Genomic DNA, 18,394 nt, shown 5'->3' with positions numbered 1-18,394 from the left:
TAAGTTATTAACTGGTCAGTTATTGAAGTACCACCTAAGAAGAGGGCTGATCGTTGTGATTATAAAGAAATAAGTTAGTCCTAGACCAGTAGAACTCCTTGAGGTTTTTATTAACTTGAAGATTACCGAGAGTTTGGATATGCATGATTAAATGCATATTTATATGAGTCATTGGATCATGTCATATATATAAAAATCCCTGAAAGAAATAAAATGGAGCACATAAAACATCTACCAGAAAATAGAAACACAAATATGAATATTTGTGAAGTTTTATTTTATTATCTCAAAGCAAAATTACAGAAATTTGAGGATCTTTGCCTCAATCCTTAAATGCTCTTGCTCTACAAAAATCTGCATGCATTTCCTATCTAAAGGAGTAGCCACTCGAAAAGAAGATTTAAGCAAGGATTTTAAATCTCTGTTATCTCGCTTTAGTGCTTCTATCTTCATGTTGGACTCCATAAGAAGCCGTTGAAGGATAGCAATATTCTCGTGGAGTTTGTCAACCCCACCAGTCTTGGATTGTAGTCGCTGAGAATATGCGACAATGGCTGATGAGTATCGGGTACCAAGACTCATAAGCTCATAGATAAGTTCATTTTCTGACTTATTAGTCAGATCATTATTAGATTGCATAATAGCACCTACGGAAGAAGCAGAAACAACTGGTGAACGAGGTGCAAAATACCTCATGTATTGGTAATGAGAAGATTGCTGAGCCCTTGCAAAATGAGAAAGCAGAAAGAGATTGCAGAGTAAGAATGCAGACTAATTTCAGAAAAGTGAAGAAAATGAGATGCGAAAGAAGATGAACTGAATAATTCTTTTATAGAGAAAATTATGACGAATCATCTCTCGTGAAGCATTTCTCTACAAGAGACAAGAGCAATGTAGTATCACAGCTGCGGTGCCTGACATCTACAGAAGAACAAAATAGTGTCATAGCTATGCGGTGCCTGACAACTACAGAAGAGCAATGTAGTATCATAGCTGCGGCGCCTGAAAACTACAGAAGAGCAAAGTAGTGTCATAGCTATGCGGCGCCTAACAACTACAGAAGACCTATAAAAATCATGCGGATCAGAGTTGTCTGGTCTAAAACAGATGGCCACCGATTTTTTTTTTTTTTTAAAAAAAGAGAGAAAGAGAGAGGTTAACGGCTTAATTTTGATGAATTCTCTACTAACTATGGTATTTACAAGAACACTTAAAGTATATCGCCTATGTTTTTCTAAACAAAGAGTTTCGGAAGATTATTTACTTGAAGTTTTAGGTTTGGAGAGTATGTCGTTACAACTTGGCCAACCTTGTGCAAAAAAGTATAATCTAATTGTTGATTAAAGTAAGAGAGTTAAGGAATGACATAATCTCAAAGGCAAATATATACGGGATAGACAGTAGGTTGGTAAGCAACACCTCCTCATTAAAGTCCTATTTCTTATTTAATTTGATTTCGAGGACGAAATATTTTTTTTAGGAGGGGACATTGTAATAGCCCGCTAGAAATTCAATTGTGGAATTTCTATTGACTTTAGGAACCTCATGAAGAGTCTATAAGTTTTCACGAATCCATTAATCATATAGGTTTTAGGCTAACAATATAGTTAGTGTTATTACTCATTATGCTATCAGAAGTGTTTTTGATTATTGGAGATAGTTAGAAGTGTCAAAATGTATTATGGTTTGTGCCATTAGACTCGGAGGGTTATTTAAGGTCTTATGGCACAATTTCATATTTTCGGACAAAACGTCTGTTCAAAACTGTAGATATTATTGGATAAAAATATTTTAAGCTAATTTTGTGGATATTATTGGATAAAAATATTTTAAGCCAATTTCGTGGATATTATTGGGTAAGAGAGTCCTACACTTAACTCTCACTCCGGGTAAGAGAGTCCTACACTTAACTCTCACTTCGGGTAAGAGAGTCCTACACTTAACTCTCACTTCGGGTAGGAGAAAACTACACTCAACTCTCAACTCCAGCCTTATCATCTTCCTTATCTCGTCCATAAGTATCTCCAGCCATCACCCACGAACTTATCTTCATTTACACGTTCCTTTAAAAGAATATCAAACACTTTCTCTCGGACAGCTTTTAAGAGTTCTTTTGCACGCCCATTTCGAAGCTTTTGTAAGTGTTTTATCATAAAGTCTCCTTCATATAAGTTGTTCCTTTTTTAGTCTAGTTTACATAGATATCTTATTTTCCCCATTTGAAGATCATTTGGTCAGTCAAATATTGTGTAAACTATAAAAAGGTCATTCTGGGAGATAAACTGGAGAATATGTTATAGTTTGGAGTTTTTGACCAAGCTAATGGATAGATATTGGTCCGAAATTTTTATGGAGTATTGTTAACATGTATATATGACTATTGGTTGAGGATGTTTGCATGATTAAAGGTTTTGATGAAAGATTTTCTTAGATTTAGAAACTTAGAAACTGGAAGAGGAAAAACAGTTTCTGTTTTGAGAAAGTTTAACTCTTTGGTGGTCTAAACCTATTCTAATGACTTTGATAATTTTATTGGAGGATCCTAAGCATCTTATATACATGTTATATTATTATTTTGAAGATATTTGATGTTAGTTTCAAAGATATGAAATTTTATGTAAAGAGATATTCAAATAAGCCAAAGTGTGGATGTTCTTGGCTAAATTTATGTTTTGGTTAATTTTTAACCATGTGATCTTGAATTAGAAGCTTATATATGTTTTAGAACATCTTTTTAAACCATGTGATGGTTTGGTTTGAAGATCACATATTTATAAGTCATAGATCAAAAGGTTAATCAAAACAAGTTAGAAACAAAAATCAATGGAAATAGCATATGGGAATTTCGGCCCTATGGAGTTTTAATAGTTGTGATTAGTTTTAAATTTCTCTAAAGTGATATTTGAGTTGAGGATAAAATTTACATGAGGCATGTAAATTTTGGTAACTTTTGGAGTTAGTATGCAAAATCCTTAAGTTATGGGTAAAACGGTCATTTTTCTACATGTAGAGAGTAAAATGGAAATTTTACTCTTCAAGTTAGTATTTTTCGTATTTCAAGTTATTAATGATTTAGTGCTAACTTTTAGAATCACTAATTACAGTTCCTCGTGATCGCGCTTGAGGTTTTATAAGAAACGCGGAGATCGAGGTAAGTTAGCTTTTAACTTACTAGCAATCTACTGTGTATGTGTGCTAAGTAAAGGAATTACAGTGTATGTATGTGTGTTATCATATATGTCATGCCATGCCAAGTTAGTAATTGTCTATTATACAGAATTTATTCTGTCATCAATTTTTATCTGTTACATAATATATTCTGTTATGTATTACTGTACATTACAAGTACGTCATGCTAAGTATGCCATCTATTACATGTATATCAAGTCATGTAATATTCACTGTTGCAAGTATGTCATGTTAAATATGTTGTCTATTATATGTTATGCCATGTTACGAAATGTTTCTATCTCACGTTGGTCATGTATTTCAAGTTATGTTCAAGTCACGTTATGTTACGTCAGGGCTTCAGTACTTTCGTATTCCAGTCACGTTTCATCTTGATTACTTATGTATGGGGTCACAGCAATTGTGACGCATATACTACGTGAGACACAGCAATTGTGACACATAGAATACATGGGGCCACAACAACTGTGGAGTATGTATTTAAGCAGTTAAAGAATAAGTTTCTGTATAATACATGGGGCCACAATAACTATGGAGTATGTATTTACACGTAGAATACATGGGGCCACAACAACTGTGGAGTATGTATTTTTCATGTTAAGTCAAGTTTGTGTATAATACATGGGGCCACAACAACTGTGGAGTATGTATTTACACGTAGAATACATGGGGCCACAACAACTGTGGAGTATGTATTTTTCATGTTAAGTCAAGTTTGTGTAAAATACGTGGGGCCACAACAACTCTGGAGTATGTATTTTTCATGTTAAGTCAAGTTTCAGAACAAGTTCATGATAAGTCAAGTTTCAGATCAAGTTCATGTCAAGTCAAGTTCGGTTCATGTTTCAATTTAAGTTATGTCAATTATGCTATGTTGTATGCCAAGTTATGCTTTAATTACTTATGAATTTGATTATGCATTTATGCTTTTACTGTCATCCATGCATCATTAGCCTGTGTGGAAGTTTTTTGTTAACTTGCTGAGATTTGTAATCAAATCTCACTGTGGTAGTCCCAACTACCATTCCTCCCGAATGGTAGATCTTGTTACAGGACCTGAAGGAGAATCAGGAGCTGACCAACTAGACACAGTTGACTGAGCGACGATGCGACGTCAATGTTAATATAGTAGTTAACATAAATTACTACTTGTACGATGGAGTTGCATCTCCAGTACTTTTTGGATCATAATCATTTTGGACTAGTGTTATGGTCTTAGTTGTTCAATGAGTCTTTATATATCAAGTATGTTTTAAGCATTTGGGATATTTTCAATTTGGTGCATAGTATTGCTAAAGAAATAATTTATCCGCTGCGAATATTGCATAATGTTAGATGCATGTTAGGAACATTGCATCTTATATGTCATGAACGGGGGCAGGTAACCTTGTGTTACATGTCTCGACGCTTCAAATGTCCGTCCCAAACGGAATTTGGGGGCGTCACACAACGTCCCCTTCCATAGTTGTTTGATTCCGGTACCTGACAATATTAAATCTTCTAGTCATTTGAGCTCTTTGATGGATGGGTGGACCTCACACAATCTTGTACAATCTGCAAGGTCTATTATCTCAAGATTTGGGACTCCACTCAGATCTGGTATTTCAATCAAGTTCTTACAATTACTTAGGTTTAAGAAATTCAAATTGTCTAAAACATGTTATAAACAAACAAGTAGTTTTAAATTAGATCTAAGTATGAATATATTAACTTATTTGAAAAAATATATATGAAGGTGGATTATTAAGAAGATCAATACGTATTTATACGAGGGAAATATTTACCACCAACGTCCATTTCCATAGTTGACTGATTCCGGTACCTGACATTCTTAAATCTTCTAGTCGTTTAAGATCTTTGATGGATGGGTGGACCACACACAAGCTTGTACAATCTATAAGGTCTATTATCTCAAGATTTGGGGCTCCACTCAAATCTAGTATTTCAATCAAGTTCTGACAATTACTCAGTTTTAAGATCTTCAAATTGTCTAAAACCTGTTATAAACAAACAAGTAGTTATAAGTTAGATCAAAGTATAAATATATCAACTTATTTGAAAAAGATATGAAGGGGGATTATTAAGAAGATCAATACGTATTTATACGAGTGAAAACGTTACCCCCAAGTTCCCCTTCGATAGTTGTTTGATTCCAGTGCCAGCGATTATTATTTTTCGTAGTTGCTTGAGATTTTTGACAGACGGGTGGACCTCACACAAGCTTGTACAACCTCCAAACTAGATTTCCTAAGGATTTGGGGCTCCACTCAAATTTGGTGTTTCAAACAAGTTCTTAGATTGATTCAGATTTAAGATCTTCAAATTCTCTAAAACTTGTTATAAACAAACAAGTAGTTATAAATTAGATCAAAATATGAATATATTAACTTATTTGAAAAAGATATGAAGAGGGTTTATTAGGAAGATCAATACGTATTTATACGAGTGAAAAACCTACAACCTACATCCCCTTCCATAGTTGTTTGATTCCCTTAGCCAACCATTTTTATTTTTTGTCTTTGCTTGAGAACTTTCATGGATCGGTGGTCCTCACACAGGTTTGTACAACCTGTTAAGTATATTTCCTCAAGATTTTGGGCTCCTGTCAAATCTGGTATTTCAATCAAGTTCTTACAATTACTCAAATCTAAGATCTTCAAATTCTGTAAAACCTGCTATAAACACACAAGTAGTTATAAATTAGATCAAAATATAAATATATTAACTTATTTGGAAAACATATGAAGGGAGATTAATGAGAAGATCAATACGTATTTATACGAGTGGAAAACATACCACCAACGTCCCCTCCCATAGTTGTTTGATTCCAGTGCCAGCCATTATTATTTTTTGAATTTGTTTGAGCACTTTGATGGATGGGTGGACCTTACACAAGCTTAGACAACCTGTAACGTATATTTCCTCAAGATTTTGGGCACCTGTCAAATCTGGTATTTCAATCAAGTTCTTACAATCACCCAGATCTAAGATCTTTAAATTGTCTAAACCCTGTTATAAACAAACAAGTAGTTACAAGTTAGATCAAAGTATGAATATATTAACTTGCTTGGAAAAGATTTCAAGGGAGATTATTACGAAGATCAATACGTATTTATACGAGTGAAAAATATACCACTGATGTCCCCTTCCATAGGTGTTTGATTCCTGTGCCAGCCATTATTATTTTCTGTATTTGCTTGAGCACTTTGATGGATGGGTGGACCTCACACAAGTTTGTACAACCTGTAAAGTATATTTCCTCAAGATTTGGGATTCCTGACAAATCTGGTGTTTCAATCAAGTTCTTACAATCACCCAGATCTAAGATCTTCAAAATGTCTAAACCCTGTTATAAACAAACAAGTAGTTACAAGTTAGATCAAAGTATGAATATATTAACTTATTTTGAAAAGATATGAAGGGGGATTGTTAAGAAGATCAATACGTATTTATACGAGTGAAAAACTTACCACCAACGTCCCATTCCATAGTTGTTTGATTCCGGTGCCAATCATGGATAATTCTTTTAGTTGTTTGAGCTCTTTAATGGATGGGTGGACCTCACATAAACTTCTACAATTTTGAAAGTCTATTATCTCAAGATTTGGGGCTCCACTCAAATCTGGAGTTTCAATCAAATTCTCAGAATCACCCATATCTAATTCCTTCAAATTGTCTAAATCCTGTTATGAACAAACAAGTAGTTATAAATTAGATCAAAATATGAATATAATAACTTATTTGGAAAATATATGAAGGGGGATTGTTAAGAACATCATTACGTATTTGTACGAGTGAAAAACTTACCATTAACGACCCCTTCCATAGTTGTTTGATTCCAGTGCCAGCCATTATTATTTTTTGAATTTGTTTGAGCACTTTGATGGATGGGTGGACCTTACACAAGCTTAGACAACCTGTAACGTATATTTCCTCAAGATTTTGGGCACCTGTCAAATCTGGTATTTCAATCAAGTTCTTACAATCACCCAGATCTAAGATCTTTAAATTGTCTAAACCCTGTTATAAACAAACAAGTAGTTACAAGTTAGATCAAAGTATGAATATATTAACTTGCTTGGAAAAGATTTCAAGGGAGATTATTACGAAGATCAATACGTATTTATACGAGTGAAAAATATACCACTGACGTCCCCTTCCATAGGTGTTTGATTCCTGTGCCAGCCATTATTATTTTCTGTATTTGCTTGAGCACTTTGACGGATGGGTGGACCTCACACAAGTTTGTACAACCTGTAAAGTATATTTCCTCAAGATTTGGGGTTCCTGACAAATCTGGTGTTTCAATCAAGTTCTTACAATCACTCAGATCTAAGATCTTCAAATTGTCTAAACCCTGTTATAAACAAACAAGTAGTTACAAGTTAGATCAAAGTATGAATATATTAACTTATTTTGAAAAGATATGAAGGGGGATTGTTAAGAAGATCAATACGTATTTATACGAGTGAAAAACTTACCACCAACGTCCCCTTCCATAGTTGTTTGATTCCGGTGCCAATCATGGATAATTCTTTTAGTTGCTTGAGCTCTTTAATGGATGGGTGGACCTCACATAAACTTCTACAATTTTGAAAGTCTATTATCTCAAGATTTGGGGCTCCACTCAAATCTGGAGTTTCAATCAAATTCTCAGAATCACCCATATCTAATTCCTTCAAATTGTCTAAATCCTGTTATGAACAAACAAGTAGTTATAAATTAGATCAAAATATGAATATAATAACTTATTTGGAAAAGATATGAAGGGGGATTGTTAAGAACATCATTACGTATTTGTACGAGTGAAAAACTTACCATTAACGACCCCTTCCATAGTTGTTTGATTCCAGTGCCAATTATTATTATTTTTTGAATTTGTTTGAGCACTTTGATGGATGGGTGGACCTCACACAAGCTTGTACAACCTGTAATGTATATTTCCTCAAGATTTTGGGCTCTTGTCAAATCTGGTAGTTCAATCAAGTTCTTACAATTAGTCAGATCTAAGATCTTCAAATTGTGTAAAACCTGTTATAAACAAACAAGTAGTTATAAATTAGATCAAAGTATGAATATATTAACTTATTTGGAAAAGATATGAAGGGGGATTATTATGAAGATCAATACGTATTTATACGAGTGAAAAACTTACCACCAACGTCCCCTTCCATAGGTGTTTGATTCCAGTGCCAGCCATTACTATTTTTTGTATTTGCTTGAGCACTTTGATGGATGGGTGAACCTCACGCAAGTTTGTACAACCTATAAAGTATATTTCCTCAAGATTTGGAGTTCCTGTCAAATCTGGTGTTTCAATCAAGTTTTTACAATTACTCAAATTTAAGATCTTCAAATTGTATAAAACCTGTTATGAACAAACAAGTAGTTATAAATTAGATCAAAATATGAATATAATAACTTATTTGGAAAAGATATGAAGGGGGATTGTTAAGAACATCATTACGTATTTGTACGAGTGAAAAACTTACCATTAACGACCCCTTCCATAGTTGTTTGATTCCAGTGCCAATTATTATTATTTTTTGAATTTGTTTGAGCACTTTGATGGATGGGTGGACCTCACACAAGCTTGTACAACCTGTAATGTATATTTCCTCAAGATTTTGGGCTCCTGTCAAATCTGGTAGTTCAATCAAGTTCTTACAATTAGTCAGATCTAAGATCTTCAAATTGTGTAAAACCTGTTATAAACAAACAAGTAGTTATAAATTAGATCAAAGTATGAATATATTAACTTATTTGGAAAAGATATGAAGGGGGATTATTATGAAGATCAATACGTATTTATACGAGTGAAAAACTTACCACCAACGTCCCCTTCCATAGGTGTTTGATTCCTGTGCCACCCATTACTATTTTTTGTATTTGCTTGAGCACTTTGATGGATGGGTGGACCTCACGCAAGTTTGTACAACCTATAAAGTATATTTCCTCAAGATTTGGAGTTCCTGTCAAATCTGGTGTTTCAATCAAGTTTTTACAATCACTCAAATTTAAGATCTTCAAATTGTGTAAAACCTGTTATGAACAAACAAGTAGTTATAAATTAGATCAAAATATGAATATAATAACTTATTTGGAAAAGATATGAAGGGGGATTGTTAAGATGATCAATACGTATTTATACGAGTGAAAAACTTACCACCAACGTCCCCTTCCATAGGTGTTTGATTCCGGTGCCAATCATGGATAATTCTTTTAGTTGTTTGAGCTCTTTAATGGATGGGTGGACCTCACATAAACTTCTACAATTTTGAAAGTCTATTATCTCAGGATTTGGGGCTCCACTCAAATCTGAAGTTTCAATCAAATTCTCAGAATCACCCATATCTAATTCCTTCAAATTGTCAAAATCCTGTTATGAACAAACAAGTAGTTATAAATTAGATCAAAATATGAATATAATAACTTATTTGGAAAAGATATGAAGGGGGATTGTTAAGAACATCATTACGTATTTGTACGAGTGAAAAACTTACCATTAACGACCCATTCCATAGTTGTTTGATTCCAGTGCCAATTATTATTATTTTTTGAATTTGTTTGAGCACTTTGATGGATGGGTGGACCTCACACAAGCTTGTACAACCTGTAATGTATATTTCCTCAAGATTTTGGGCTCCTGTCAAATCTGGTAGTTCAATCAAGTTCTTACAATTAGTCAGATCTAAGATCTTCAAATTGTGTAAAACCTGTTATAAACAAACAAGTAGTTATAAATTAGATCAAAGTATGAATATATTAACTTATTTGGAAAAGATATGAAAGGGGATTATTATGAAGATCAATACGTATTTATACGAGTGAAAAACTTACCACCAACGTCCCCTTCCATAGGTGTTTGATTCCGGTGCCAATCATGGATAATTCTTTTAGTTGTTTGAGCTCTTTAATGGATGGGTGGACCTCACATAAACTTCTACAATTTTGAAAGTCTATTATCTCAGGATTTGGGGCTCCACTCAAATCTGAAGTTTCAATCAAATTCTCAGAATCACCCATATCTAATTCCTTCAAATTGTCAAAATCCTGTTATGAACAAACAAGTAGTTATAAATTAGATCAAAATATGAATATAATAACTTATTTGGAAAAGATATGAAGGGGGATTGTTAAGAACATCATTACGTATTTGTACGAGTGAAAAACTTACCATTAACGACCCATTCCATAGTTGTTTGATTCCAGTGCCAATTATTATTATTTTTTGAATTTGTTTGAGCACTTTGATGGATGGGTGGACCTCACACAAGCTTGTACAACCTGTAATGTATATTTCCTCAAGATTTTGGGCTCCTGTCAAATCTGGTAGTTCAATCAAGTTCTTACAATTAGTCAGATCTAAGATCTTCAAATTGTGTAAAACCTGTTATAAACAAACAAGTAGTTATAAATTAGATCAAAGTATGAATATATTAACTTATTTGGAAAAGATATGAAAGGGGATTATTATGAAGATCAATACGTATTTATACGAGTGAAAAACTTACCACCAACGTCCCCTTCCATAGGTGTTTGATTCCTGTGCCAGCCATTACTATTTTTTGGATTTGCTTGAGCACTTTGATGGATGGGTGGACCTCACGCAAGTTTGTACAACCTATAAAGTATATTTCCTCAAGATTTGGAGTTCTTGTCAAATCTGGTGTTTCAATCAAGTTTTTACAATTACTCAAATTTAAGATCTTCAAATTGTGTAAAACCTGTTATGAACAAACAAGTAGTTATAAATTAGATCAAAATATGAATATAATAACTTATTTGGAAAAGATATGAAAGGGGATTGTTAAGAACATCATTACGTATTTGTACGAGTGAAAAACTTACCATTAACGGCCCCTTCCATAGTTGTTTGATTTCAGTGCCAATTATTATTATTTTTTGAATTTGTTTGAGCACTTTGATGGATGGGTGGACCTCACACAAGCTTGTACAACCTGTAATGTATATTTCCTCAAGATTTTGGGCTCCTGTCAAATCTGGTAGTTCAATCAAGTTCTTACAATTAATCAGATCTAAGATCTTCAAATTGTGTAAAACCTGTTATAAGCAAACAAGTAGTTATAAATTAGATCAAAGTATGAATATATTAACTTATTTGGAAAAGATATGAAGGGGGATTATTATGAAGATCAATACCTATTTATACGAGTGAAAAACTTACCACCAACGTCCCCTTCCATAGGTGTTTGATTCCTGTGCCACCCATTACTATTTTTTGTATTTGCTTGAGCACTTTGATGGATGGGTGGACCTCACGCAAGTTTGTACAACCTATAAAGTATGTTTCCTCAAGATTTGGAGTTCCTGTCAAATCTGGTGTTTCAATCAAGTTTTTACAATTACTCAAATTTAAGATCTTCAAATTGTGTAAAACCTGTTATGAACAAACAAGTAGTTATAAATTAGATCAAAATATGAATATAATAACTTATTTGGAAAAGATATGAAGGGGGATTGTTAAGAACATCATTACGTATTTGTACGAGTGAAAAACTTACCATTAACGACCCCTTCCATAGTTGTTTGATTCCAATGCCAATTATTATTATTTTTTGAATTTGTTTGAGCACTTTGATGGATGGGTGGACCTCACACAAGCTTGTACAACCTGTAATGTATATTTCCTCAAGATTTTGGGCTCCTGTCAAATCTGGTAGTTCAATCAAGTTCTTACAATTAGTCAGATCTAAGATCTTCAAATTGTGTAAAACCTGTTATAAACAAACAAGTAGTTATAAATTAGATCAAAGTATGAATATATTAACTTATTTGGAAAAGATATGAAGGGGGATTATTATGAAGATCAATACGTATTTATACGAGTGAAAAACTTACCACCAACGTCCCCTTCCATAGGTGTTTGATTCCTGTGCCAGCCATTACTATTTTTTGTATTTGCTTGAGCACTTTGATGGATGGGTGGACCTCACGCAAGTTTGTACAACCTATAAAGTATATTTCCTCAAGATTTGGAGTTCCTGTCAAATCTGGTGTTTCAATCAAGTTTTTACAATTACTCAAATTTAAGATCTTCAAATTGTATAAAACCTGTTATGAACAAACAAGTAGTTATAAATTAGATCAAAATATGAATATAATAACTTATTTGGAAAAGATATGAAGGGGGATTGTTAACAACATCATTACGTATTTGTACGAGTGAAAAACTTACCATTAACGACCCCTTCCATAGTTGTTTGATTCCAGTGCCAATTATTATTATTTTTTGAATTTGTTTGAGCACTTTGATGGATGGGTGGACCTCACACAAGCTTGTACAACCTGTAATGTATATTTCCTCAAGATTTTGGGCTCCTGTCAAATCTGGTAGTTCAATCAAGTTCTTACAATTAGTCAGATCTAAGATCTTCAAATTGTGTAAAACCTGTTATAAACAAACAAGTAGTTATAAATTAGATCAAAGTATGAATATATTAACTTATTTGGAAAAGATATGAAGGGGGATTATTATGAAGATCAATACGTATTTATACGAGTGAAAAACTTACCACCAACGTCCCCTTCCATAGGTGTTTGATTCCTGTGCCACCCATTACTATTTTTTGTATTTGCTTGAGCACTTTGATGGATGGGTGGACCTCACGCAAGTTTGTACAACCTATAAAGTATATTTCCTCAAGATTTGGAGTTCCTGTCAAATCTGGTGTTTCAATCAAGTTTTTACAATCACTCAAATTTAAGATCTTCAAATTGTGTAAAACCTGTTATGAACAAACAAGTAGTTATAAATTAGATCAAAATATGAATATAATAACTTATTTGGAAAAGATATGAAGGGGGATTGTTAAGATGATCAATACGTATTTATACGAGTGAAAAACTTACCACCAACGTCCCCTTCCATAGGTGTTTGATTCCGGTGCCAATCATGGATAATTCTTTTAGTTGTTTGAGCTCTTTAATGGATGGGTGGACCTCACATAAACTTCTACAATTTTGAAAGTCTATTATCTCAGGATTTGGGGCTCCACTCAAATCTGAAGTTTCAATCAAATTCTCAGAATCACCCATATCTAATTCCTTCAAATTGTCAAAATCCTGTTATGAACAAACAAGTAGTTATAAATTAGATCAAAATATGAATATAATAACTTATTTGGAAAAGATATGAAGGGGGATTGTTAAGATGATCAATACGTATTTATACGAGTGAAAAACTTACCACCAACGTCCCCTTCCATAGGTGTTTGATTCCTGTGCCAGCCATGGATAATTGTTTTAGTTGTTTGAGCTCTTTAATGGATGGGTGGACCTCGCATAAACTTCTACAATTTTGAAAGTCTATTATCTCAAGATTTGGGGCTCCACTCAAATCTGGAGTTTCAATCAAATTCTCATAATCACCCTATCTAATTCCTTCAAATTGTCTAAATCCTGTTATGAACAAACAAGTAGTTATAAATTAGATCAAAATATGAATATAATAACTTATTTGGAAAAGATATGAAGGGGGATTGTTAAGAACATCATTACGTATTTGTACGAGTGAAAAACTTACCGTTAACGACCCCTTCCATAGTTGTTTGATTCCAGTGCCAATTATCATTATTTTTTTAATTTGTTTGAGCACTTTGATGGATGGGTGGACCTCACACAAGTTTGTACAACCTGTAAAGTATATTTCCTCAAGATTTGGAGTTCCTGTCAAATCTGGTGTTTCAATCAAGTTTTTACAATAACTCAAAGCTAAGAACTTCAAATTGTGTAAAACCTGTTATAAACAAACAAGTAGTTATAAATTAGATCAAAATATGAATAAAATAACTTATTTGGAAAAGATATGAAGGGGGATTGTTAAGATGATCAATACGTATTTATACGAGTGAAAAACTTACCACCAACGTCCCCTTCCATAGGTGTTTGATTCCAGTGCCAATTATCATTATTATTTGTATTTGCTTGAGCACTTTGATGGATGGGTGGACCTCACGCAAGTTTGTACAATCTGTAAAGTTTATTTCCTCAAGATTTGGAGTTCCTGTCAAATCTGGTGTTTCAATCAAGTTTTTACAATTACTCAAATTTAAGATCTTCAAATTGTGTAAAACCTGTTATAAACAAACAAGTAGTTATAAATTAGATCAAAATATGAATATAATAACTTATTTGGAAAAGATATGAAGGGGGATTGTTAAGATGATCAATACGTATTTATACGAGTGAAAAACTTACCACCAACGTCCCCTTCCATAGGTGTTTGATTCCTGTGCCAGCCATGGATAATTGTTTTAGTTGTTTGAGCTCTTTAATGGATGGGTGGACCTCGCATAAACTTCTACAATTTTGAAAGTCTATTATCTCAAGATTTGGGGCTCCACTCAAATCTGGAGTTTCAATCAAATTCTCATAATCACCCTATCTAATTCCTTCAAATTGTCTAAATCCTGTTATGAACAAACAAGTAGTTATAAATTAGATCAAAATATGAATATATTAGGTTATTTGGAAAATATATGAAGGGGGATTATTAAGAAGAATACGTATGTATACAAGTGAATAACTTACCATCGACCCCTTCCATAATTGTTTGATCTGGCTGAAATACATCCTTAGTACAGTAAGATTTTTTGGTTTGAAACTGTTCGGCCAAGATTTCAAATGATATCCAAACCACTCTATGAATCGCAACTCATTGGTTTGCATGTAGTTTAAAGGTTTTCCATGCCATTTTATAGATTGAGAATGATGGAATTTAAAAAATCTCAATTTTGTCATTTTTGACAATGCTTTGGCATTGAGTCTCTGTTTCATTTCAGGACAAGAATACACGGCTATGCCTTTAATTGCATCAGTTCCCTGGTAACCAAGAACAATAAGTTAGCATGAATTAGGATGAAAATATACCTTTTTATATTAATATCTACACTAATCAACTTACAGCATCATTCTTCAATACTTGATATAGATCCTCCAAGCAAAAGATTCTACTACGTTTTCCTGGTTCTTGAGGGCATTCACGCTGAACTATTTCCTGGCCCATTTCTTTTAGCAAATCATGCATGGACAACAATCCATATTCTGATTTGCTTAAGAGGGACTTCTCAATGAGAACGTCAACATCAATGCGATAATGACCAAAACTTTCTGCCATGTCATCATCAAATATGTAATCCACCCCATGCTGTCCTCGGAAATAACACGCCATATCCAAAAATAAGTCTTTTTGTGATTTCTGCAGCCCATTAAAACTTATTTGAAGTACATCCATAATTTTTGGATTCGGAAATGCTTTTAGTTTATCTTTCTCACTTTTCCACGCATCTATTTCTCTCTCATATAGGAAGGAACCCAAAACTTTAAGAGCCAAAGGAAGGCCTTGAGCATAATTTACAAAATCCATAGATAGATCCATGTAATCCTCTATTGGATGGGTTTCCTTGAAGGCTGACAAACTAAAGAGTTGCAAAGCTTCTGCTATTTCAAGCTGCTCAACCTTATAGATAGGATTCATTTCATATCTTCTCAATAGATGACTATCTCTGCATGTTATGATCACCCTACTCCCTGGACCAAACCATTTCCGATCCCCTGCTAATGCCGTTAGTTGCTCGTCACTATCCACATCATCAAGGACGATAAAAACCTTTTTATTATGCAGGATCTTCTTTCTCATCCGATCTCCATGGTTTTGATCCCATATTTGTATTTTTTCTTCCATGATCATAGAAAGAAGTTGTTTTTGTAAAGAAGCTAGACCACGAGCTTTAGATTCTTCTCTAATGCAAGAAATAAAGCTGCTTCCTTCAAATCGACAATTAGAAACTCTATCATAAATTATTTCAGCCAGCATTGTCTTACCAACGCCACCCATCCCATGAATTCCTACAAAGCGAACATCATCTGATTCCATATCCAGTAACTCTATCATTCTGTCTACATGGGAGTCTATTGCAACAAGTTTATTGTAATCATGACGTGAGAATCTAGAATTCAACTCATGAGCTATACGTCTACCGATTTCTTTTATAATTGTTGATTCGTACCTATAAATTGATAGAACAATTAATATTGACGAGACTTGAATCGACACGAACCAAAAAAAAAAAAGGGCAAGCTTTAGCTGATTATTAGCATTGTTTATTAGAGAAAGTGAAACGCTTTAATGCATACTTCAATATTTTGCCTCTTGCAACACTTGAGCTATCAGACCAGATCATAATGTAAACATTTTAAAAATTATAACATTGTTTGAAAATTATAAATGTTATAATTTAAGTACATATATAGATGTTAATTGCTTGCTAGCTGTCAATGGAAAAAGATCAAAAGAGGGCTAAATGTTACCTGTCCCCCTTTATGTGCTCTCCGGCAAGATTACCGACTTTTATGCAAGCATTTCTCCACGTATCAATCTCTTTGATGTCTACCTTGGGATCTTTTTCATGTGCAGCGAAAGCTTCTTTAAAAGTCCCTCTTTGATTTCTTACGTCTGAAGGATCCACATGGTAGAAAATAGGAATAATTATGAGATCATTCTTTTCCTCCCATTCAACGATCTCGGCAAGTTCCCTAAGGCACCATTCGGAAGAAGCATACTTTGCTGAAAAAATGACTATGGCAGATTGAGATTCTTGAATTGCTTGCGAAAGCTCTTGAGAAATGCATTTTCCTCGCTTGAGTGCTTCATCATCCCTAAAGACGAGAATACCTTTCCGTTTTAAATCAACATATAGATGATCCGTAAAGCTCATGCGAGTGTCTTTGCCATAGAAACTAAGGAAAACTTCATATTTCCATCGAGGAGTCGAGGAAGAAGTTGGGGAAGAGGTTATGATTTTTTCATCTTCTTCCGAACAAGATGAATTGCCTCTTTTTCTTATCTTAGTATGTTCGGAAGTAGATGAAGAGGGTGTTTGAGTGGCCATGAATGCAAATGCGAGAGATTTAGAAGCTTAATTGTGGAAGGAAATATTGGTAATTTGCTGGCTTAGACAATGAGAAGAACAATGAGGATGGTCATGTATGGAGTACTAGTAGTAGTGGTCAACCTGAGATGGAAAGTTCAAGGTAGACAGCATCAACCTTCGGTTTGTGTAGTCAAAAGGTTATTGAAATGGGAAGAAGTGGAGGTGCACATGCAGAACCTTTTTTTTTGCTTTTTAATCTGGCGTGATTCGCGGTTGGAGTAAAGATGCAAAAGGAGTAGGAGATGATGAGTATATACTTTTTTAAGAGAACTGCTACACAGCATTCACACCTAACACATTATTATTTTTAAAATATAAAATAAAAGAGAATAAAATAATAAATTTACATTTTTTAATAGTGTAAAAAAGTGTAAAGCTGTTGTGTATATTTTTTGTTTTTTTAATAAAATAAAATAAAAAATAAAAAAATTATATACTATATGTAAAGTAGAGATGATGAGTATATATTTTTTTAATTATATAGTTGCAACAAACAATTGGCAAAGTTATATTTTATTGAAGGATACGCCAAGGATGCGAGCTGGAAAAAGATATTTGTAATTAAGAAACAATGAAAAGCGTACGCATGCGTGCCTATTAATTGACTCCCTTATCGTAGATCACGAATGATTACATATTTTATTAGGTGGAAGGTTCGGCGAAGCTCCTCTTCCTCCCACTTTGGTTACTTTTCTGACTAAAGCACAAATTATCATTATCATTGTCGTTTATTAATATTAAATAATATATACGAGAAACGACGTCCATGATAATTATAAGAATTTTTTATTTTAAATAAAAGTTTAAAATATTATATTATAACATTATTATTATTTTAAAATTTAAAAATATTAAATGGAGATTTAAAAAAGTTGAATTATTTATTATATTTTATATAAAAATTTAAAAAAGTTATAATAATAAGATGAGAATTTTTTGTTTGATATGAAAATTTTGAGTTACCAAGCCGTCTTGTTTAAATTCGAAAAACGTTTCATCTCAATTTATCTTATCTTATTATTATAATTTTTAAAAAATTTGTACACAAAATATAATAAACAATTCAATTTTTTCAAATTCTATCGTAATAATATTAAAAATAATATTATAATATTATTTTATTTAACTTTCAACTTTTATTTAAAATCATCTTATCTTATTACCCCTTTGTCCCTATACAGAGCCCGACTGGTCATCGATTTCATTATATAGAGGCTAGGGACAATGATATAGGAACAATGACGGATGGG

At 33.2% G+C, this 18,394-nt stretch overlaps 2 protein-coding genes across 20 annotated transcripts; both read right to left on the bottom strand.

Annotated features, from left to right (window-relative positions):
* Positions 1 to 5,549: 5,549 nt before the first annotated feature.
* On the bottom strand, positions 5,550 to 16,661 carry LOC122295178. 19 transcript variants are annotated; one of them, XM_043104266.1, is made up of 26 exons: positions 14,410 to 14,479; positions 13,736 to 13,948; positions 13,400 to 13,611; positions 13,063 to 13,275; positions 12,726 to 12,938; positions 12,389 to 12,601; positions 12,052 to 12,264; positions 11,715 to 11,927; positions 11,378 to 11,590; positions 11,041 to 11,253; positions 10,704 to 10,916; positions 10,367 to 10,579; positions 10,030 to 10,242; positions 9,693 to 9,905; positions 9,356 to 9,568; positions 9,019 to 9,231; positions 8,682 to 8,894; positions 8,345 to 8,557; positions 8,008 to 8,220; positions 7,671 to 7,883; positions 7,334 to 7,546; positions 6,997 to 7,209; positions 6,660 to 6,872; positions 6,323 to 6,535; positions 5,986 to 6,198; positions 5,550 to 5,864 (listed from the first exon to the last, which is right to left on the bottom strand). In XM_043104266.1, exons 3-26 carry the CDS (start codon positions 13,442 to 13,444, stop codon positions 5,682 to 5,684), a joined length of 4,914 nt encoding a protein of 1,637 aa, XP_042960200.1. In that variant the 5' UTR covers positions 13,445 to 13,611; positions 13,736 to 13,948; positions 14,410 to 14,479; the 3' UTR covers positions 5,550 to 5,681. The 19 variants fall into 19 exon arrangements, with proteins under 19 accessions (XP_042960200.1, XP_042960199.1, XP_042960202.1 ...); XM_043104265.1 differs by lacking the exon at positions 14,410 to 14,479 and adding an exon at positions 14,073 to 14,216; XM_043104268.1 differs by lacking the exon at positions 14,410 to 14,479 and adding an exon at positions 14,073 to 14,216 and having other exon boundaries at positions 5,550 to 5,861.
* On the bottom strand, positions 14,574 to 17,102 carry LOC122293841 (disease resistance protein RPV1-like). Its single transcript, XM_043102290.1, has 4 exons — positions 16,522 to 17,102; positions 15,116 to 16,220; positions 14,743 to 15,033; positions 14,574 to 14,621 (listed from the first exon to the last, which is right to left on the bottom strand). The coding sequence occupies exons 1-4, from the start codon at positions 17,100 to 17,102 to the stop codon at positions 14,574 to 14,576; spliced, it is 2,025 nt and encodes a 674-aa protein (XP_042958224.1).
* Positions 17,103 to 18,394: the final 1,292 nt, after the last annotated feature.

This window comes from Carya illinoinensis, chromosome 14, assembly GCF_018687715.1.
Source record: "Carya illinoinensis cultivar Pawnee chromosome 14, C.illinoinensisPawnee_v1, whole genome shotgun sequence".
NCBI lineage: Eukaryota > Viridiplantae > Streptophyta > Magnoliopsida > Fagales > Juglandaceae > Carya > Carya illinoinensis.
Note: the sequence above shows the minus strand (reverse complement) of the source record. Positions and strands in the feature narration are given on the sequence as shown.